This window comes from Oncorhynchus mykiss, chromosome 8 (assembly GCF_013265735.2).
Source record: "Oncorhynchus mykiss isolate Arlee chromosome 8, USDA_OmykA_1.1, whole genome shotgun sequence".
NCBI lineage: Eukaryota > Metazoa > Chordata > Actinopteri > Salmoniformes > Salmonidae > Oncorhynchus > Oncorhynchus mykiss.
Window position 1 is genome coordinate 53,914,289 of NC_048572.1, and position 7,112 is coordinate 53,921,400.

Below are 7,112 nucleotides of genomic sequence, written 5' to 3' on the forward strand. Positions count from 1 at the left end.
AAAAATGGTTTTATAAAGAGATTTATTTTTTCCAAATAATGTTTTCTATACATTTCATACAAAAGTATTATGCATTCTGTAATATAATTTCAACACATTTTATTTTCATTCAAATTGGCTAACACCATCTGAGCTGACATAACACTACAGTAACCATATATTAGCCCCTATTCTACAGGCTAAATGTTCCACTATATAGTGGCATCTGTAGTGCTTATCATATCTGATGGGATATTAGCAGGACACCCCCCCCCCCCCCCCCCCCCAAACACACACTGTGCGGAGCTGAAGCGGTTAAAGGGATTTGTGTTATGGTGTCTTCGTTGGAGCACTTGGCCCAATCCGATTCATCCTTATCAGAGAGCGTCAACTGGATTTCGTGTCTATTCAGACCGAGTATGATTTGGGAGCTGTAATCTGGCTACTGCCATACAGACGTTTGAAGGGATTTTCTCTGCCTTTTTCCATGATGTACACTGATGAAGATTGTAATGAGAATGGAAATGGTTTCAAGTGGAGTGAGAGGGCAGGCGGATAATTTGATCTTTACTAGAGGGGGATGCTCTGTGGGGGTGATGCCTTCTCTATGACACCATGGATCGATTGCATTTCTACTGTATAGCACATGTCGCTATAGGTTTCAAAGCACTTTCAACATGGCATGGAGCTCGCAACACATTGTGGAGAAGTGAGGGGTTATTGTCCCTGTTTGAAGTCAGAAAAGCATGGTTTGCAAAAGACAGACAACTGTTAAGTAACCTCCACTCACCGATGATCTTCAAAAGCTTTATTACATTGTGTTTCAAGATGAACAGGAAGGTTTCTTGACAACTCTCATTTGGCATTCATTGTTGTCCTTCATTGTGCAGGTGAGAATCAAGTATAATATTAATGTGATAAATAATACAAATTATTATTATGATAAATAAAGCCTCTTTCGACAACATTCTTTCCGTCTTGATTTTATCATTACACAAATCCTTCCACAACAATACTCTAATGATTAGATTAAAACACAATTCATGATATCAAGAAAACAACATGAACATTTCTGTAGAACTAACTGCATTAGCTCTAATGCAAAGGTTTGGCAACTGCAAAATGGCCCTTCAAACATCCCAACGAATGTAAATAAACCTGATTTTAACCTATTCCGTCATTCCAATGGCTAACCAAGCAATGGCTGACCAACAATTCCTTGTGAAATGTTATTCTTGCCTAGCATTAGCCTACCATTAGCTTTAGCTTAGCAATACTGGACCAGCTCGCTCATGGTGCAGCCGGATCGGCAGCACACCCCAGCAGGCCCCACGTCTCGGCGGGTACGGGAGGACACGGTGTACCCCAGAGGGACGGTTGAAGGCTCCATGTCCCCCTGGACCTGCGGTGTGCTGGGAAACCCTGGATGGGTCTGCTGGTCTTCTGTCATACTCTCTGTGGAGTCCTGGTCATCTTGCTGTTTCACCACATCTTCACCAGTCTCTGAAGTCCTCAGGTTGGAAAACTGATTGCTGTTCAGCCAATCCAGAATTACCCCTGTAGAAGGAAAAAACAGAATTAGGCATCATTCACAATGTAGGCAGATGTCAGCAGAGGTGTCATGCCTATAGGGGGCACAAGAGCACATGCCCCCTCAGAATTGAATTTGTTATTTTTATTTAACATTTATTTAACTGGGCAAGTCTGTTAAGAATACATTCTTATTTACAATGCAGCCTACTCCTGCTAAACCCGGGACTCGCAATCACGACCGGTTGTGATACAGCCTGGAATGGAACCAGGGTCTGTAGTGATGCCTCCAGCACTGAGATACTTAGACTGCTGCGCCACTCAGGATTTGTCCTGTTTTGACATTTTGTAGATGTTAAATGAGTTACTAAACTTAATTTCTAAGCCCAAGTGTTATCAAAATTGTTTATAAAAATATCTGTCAGTGGTATTTTGTGGAGGGGGCACTCTGGCTGGAACCCCCTACTCTCCCTAGTAAGTGGTTACTACGAAGGTGCACCACAGAGCAAGAAAAAGAGTTAAGAGTGACACACAGGGTTTGATTTGATTTTAGTAGTCAGTGATGGGTAGCACTCGCAGGAGGTATGTTTGTAAATAAATTTGATCAAGCTATGTAGCCTATTCATTCCTTCTTGATGAATAAATAAAACAAAAATGTTTCTTTGTTTCTCTGAAATGCTACCACCTATAAAGTTGGCTTTAGCTAGCTAGCCAGATAGGTTCCCAATCTCCCGACCTTCTAACAAGCCCTTTCAGGCTATCAATCAAATTAGAGTAGATTGTCTAACTATCTTAGCTATCTGTTGGAAGGTTGCTAGACTTTAGCAACCAATTACTAAATGTACTGATTAAGACTTACATTCCTTTAAATCATTTAACCAGATTTTGCAGAGATACAGAGTAAACATATTTAGTTTCTTGAAAAAAGAACCACCAGTCAGGAGGATACAGACAGCTCAAGAGGTAAGCTTAGATATGCAGAAAAAATGCTTGTTTTAAATGTAATCTGGCACGCTAAGTGTTTAAATATCATGATATTATTGTATGAATTATGACTCCATGATATGTGCCTGTATTGATGATATGTGTTATGATCCCATGTACTGTTTTGTAACGTGTATATAATATATTAGGCATGTTATTGCTGTATATTGAGATGTGTGATTTACAGTCAGAAGGACACCCTCATTAAAATGACACTGGGACAGGTGAAGAAGATATGCTGAGATAACCTATGCAGAAAAAAATAATGATGATTATGGCTCTGTTCCAGGTGATTGAAAAATGCTCAATTCTACAACTCCCGTAAGGGTTCTCGGGAGGGGTTCTCCAACTCTGTCCTCATATACTTCGTGCTTTGGATGTCAGCTTGTTTGAGAAGAGGATTCCATTTACCTCCAACCTCCATTCTCGTCCCACTGGGCACAGACGTCAATTGAATGTCTATCCCACGTCATTCTTTGAAATGACGTGGAAACAATGTTGATTCAACCCGTGTGTACCCAGCTGGATGCGTTTCAGTATAAAAAATACATGTATGCCTTTCGGATTCAACTAAACTCAACTCCGGCACAAACAGCAGCATAATAAACGTATGAAAACAAGCTATTAGGTCCTTGAGAGTTGTACTCACTGTGGTGGTTGACGGGGTGTTGTCCAAGCGTCGGAGTGGAGCGCCTCAGTCTGGAGCTCCCACATGATGTGACTACCATACGGATAAACTCTCTCCCACACAGCTTCACCCTGGCATCCTGCCCGTGGGTCCCATACACCCCAACCATGAGAACTACCACAAGAGACACAAGACACTTAGCATCCATGATGTTGATGAGGATGTTTGCGCCCAAGTAAATCACACAAACAGCAAATCGATGCAGCAGGTATGGTACGATGAGGAGGGATGTGATGCTTGTGAGAGCTTCCTAGAGCCTTATATAGTGCCCTGCTGTCTATGCCAGGCCTGGGATTCTCATAAGGAGCCATTCGCCCTTGGCCAAGGAAAAGGATGTCCTGATCTTGAGATCACTACATGTCAAAGAGAGTTCCCCTCAAGGCTGGAACTCTCATTTGAGATAAATACATGTCAAATGGTGATCTATAGCATGGGGTTTATGAACTGAGGTTAGTGGTGCAAGTATAGGAAAATGAATACTTCCAGGTGATCTGAAATTGTTTTTCCTTTTCATTATAAAGATTAAGTTTACTCATATTCAAGAAAAGCCTCTTATGGCCCCAAAACCATAGGGTGATCCATATATTGACCTGATGGATAATACATCTGATTTTTGTTATAGGTAGCCCAGTGGCTAAGGAGTTGGACCTGTGGCTGAAAGGTGGCTGGTTTGAATCCTGGGCCAGGCGCTGAGAAAAAGAGAGTGGGTGGAAGACTCATTTCCATTGTTCTCTGTAACATATGGACAATGAAGTTGCCGTGTTGTATCCTACCATTATGAAATATTTCATTATCTAACCCTGATGAGCCTCTACTGTGAAAAAACTTGGCGCATAACTTACTCCGTAAATCTTCACATTTAGGGACTTTTTATTTTTTATTATTTGAAAATGTTGATATGTGTATGTATTTTCTGTGATTAGTTTGCATACTTTCTTTGAGAAGTGTTATTTACCAACTGTGGCTATGTGTCTGGACTTATCTAGAAGAAGGGGAGCTAATAAAATCAGGATGCAGGTGCAAAACAAAGTCAAGGATAATGACTTACCATGCGCATTCATACCACAGCTTCATATTTCAAACATTTGTTGAATACGGACATTATGCGGTACTTGGCATTGAGCTTCAGTTACATCTTGTTTTGTTCGCCTTAAAATAAAATATGCAGACAATAAAATTCAAAGTGCATCATATCTAGAATAGCAATATCAAGGAGTCCCATGGTGGAGTCACAGCCGTCACACGGACTCCTTTCTGTGTGTGTGTGTGTGTGTGTGTGTGTGTGTGTGTGTGTGTGTGTGTGTGTGTGTGTGTGTGTGTGTAGCCTTGGGTGCATTCCCTGTCTTTCCCTACTTGGCTCCAGGTTGACGCTAGAAGACACCGCCAGGCGACTGGCTTCTCGCTTTAATTGATGTTGAACATGCAGGTTGGCATTTTTCGTCATGAATCTTGTTCTGGAGGCAGCTCTGCAGACTGTTCACTAGCTGGCACAGCCACAAAGTCATAAAATCTGATTTTAAACCTAACCTTCACCACACTGCTTACCCTAATGCATAACCCTAACCTTAAATTAAGACCAAAACAGCTCATTTTTGTTTTCATGAATTTTTACAATATAGTCCATTTTGAATTTGCAAATTGGCCATCTAGCAGAAATCTTTCAGTTGTCATTCCAGGGCAAGATTCATGACAATAGATTGTCGTTGCTAGCTACTGTACTTATTTACCTCAGCCTGCCTAGTCGACCAGCTAACAGTTTTATTTAGCTAACATTAGCTAGCTACTGTAACTGTTATTGTAGCTTTCTGTTTGTATGTGGCTTGCACTTCAATGGCATCCCTCGAGGAGATTTTCTTGTATCTTTCCAACCAGGCGAAGTACTATGAAGGCACCACTGATCTCGACAAGAGGCGCAACATTCAGAGAAATTCACAAGCAGTTAACTTCTATTAGATAATTGGACAGATTAAGCTATGCACAACCATTTTCCAACTAGTTAGTTGGTAATCTATATGTTGTTAGCTATACACACAGTTCAGTGGAGGCTGCTGAGGCGAGGGGGTGAGAAAGAAAGTGAGAGAAGGAGAGAGAGGTGGGAAGAGAGACAGAGAGAGACAAAGAAAGACAGCAGTGCAAATGTACTGAGACTTGAGTATTTCAACAACTCTTCTCTTCCAACTTGTTAGGCAATCATGTACCTACAAGGGAAGGATGGCCAGCCACACAGGAAGATGTTTTTTTTACTAAGGAGGAGAAGGAGGCTGTGCTGACCGAGATGCATCTTGGCCATTTCAGAGTGAAGCGCATGATTGCCAAAATCAACCTACGCTTCTTCTGACGGGGTATTGTCAAGGTGGACAGCTGGGAAAGTGAAATAACCTTATGTTTATCAATCACATTCTATTATATCTGAAATAATTATGATTTCAATTAATGTCATATCAGGGAGCGCACATGTGATAACGTGCGTATTTAATAATATAGTCCACCAATACAAAAAGAACAAAGACGAAAATCCAAAAACTACGCTCTCGAATACTCAGAAACTCGTGCAAACACACGGCGGAACAAACACAGTTCCGACACTTTACATACACGTGCGTAATAGTGAAAACAACAAACATCAAATACAATCGAGCGCAATACACACAAATCTAATCCCGCACGAACTAAGGCAGGCAACAGGTACCCTATATACACATAGAAATAACGCAAATTAAACCAGGTGTGAAAAGAATCACAGACAAAACAAACAGAAAAGGGATCGGTGGCGGCTAGTAAACCGGCGACGCCGACCTCCGAGCGCCGCCGGAACAGGGAGAGGTGTTACCTTCGGTAGAGGTCGTGACAGCACAACGTTTCAATTTGTCACTTATAGCTTAATATTCTGTCTGTAGTTGTGTGAGACACACATTTCAACCTTGAATATAGATTTAAATATTGTCAAATACGTTTTACCAATGTAGAGCAAAAAGTTGTTTTGATTTTAATTTAAATCAAACATGTATTATTATTTTCCACACAGATGTGCAGTTGTTTTTTGCAGTTCATCCTTCCACTTTATCACTGATTAACTGGTTGTGGTAACATTTTATAGTTAACCCCCTAGAGTCGATTGACGCACAATTTAAGTTACATAATTAAAAAATCCCCATAAAACTATGTCAGTTAATGCTAGAGGTATGCTGGGTAAGGTGTCAGAGCTAGAGCAGCGTTTGTCAGACCATGAGACATCTCGGACATCAGTCTACTCACGAAAACGTCTGTAGCATCAGAACGGTTTGACCTACAAACTATTATTCCTCTATGGAAAGCGGTACCGGTTTTTAAAAAATGAATGAAGGTATGATGGTAGTTTTGTACCTACCCCAAACATTGGTTAAATATGTGTACAAAATATATAATAAATTGTATACAGTACCAGTCAAAAGTTAGGACACATCTACTCATTCAAGGGTTATTCTTTATTTTGACTATTTTCTACATTGTCGAAAAATTGTGAAGACATCAAAACTATGAAATAACACGTATGGAATCATGTAGTAACCAAAAAAGTGTTTTAAAAAATTCTAAATATATTTGAGATTTGAGCTTCTTCAAAGTAGCCATAATTTGCCTTGATGACAGCTTTGCACACTCTTGGCATTCTCTCAACCAGCTTCATGAGGAATTATTTTCCAACAGTCTTGAAGGAGTTCCCACATATGCTGAGCACTTTGGCTGCTTTTTCTTCACTCATTTGGGTTGAGGTCAGGTGATTGTGGAGGCCAGATGGAGACCAGGTCATCTGATGCAGCACTCCAGCCCTTAGACAGCCTGGAGGTGTGTTTTGGTTAATTGTCCTGTGGGAAAACAAATGATAGTCCCACTAACCAGATGGGGTGGCGTATCACTGCAGCATGCTGTGGTAGGTAGCCATGCTGGTTAACTG

General features: G+C 40.9%; 1 protein-coding gene across 1 annotated transcript; it reads right to left on the bottom strand.

The window, feature by feature from the left end:
* Nucleotides 1-531: 531 nt before the first annotated feature.
* On the bottom strand, nucleotides 532-3,329 carry insl3 (insulin-like 3 (Leydig cell)). The gene is made up of 2 exons (XM_021614230.2): nucleotides 3,143-3,329; nucleotides 532-1,536 (listed from the first exon to the last, which is right to left on the bottom strand). The coding sequence occupies exons 1-2, from the start codon at nucleotides 3,327-3,329 to the stop codon at nucleotides 1,247-1,249; spliced, it is 477 nt and encodes a 158-aa protein (XP_021469905.2). The 3' UTR covers nucleotides 532-1,246.
* Nucleotides 3,330-7,112: the final 3,783 nt, after the last annotated feature.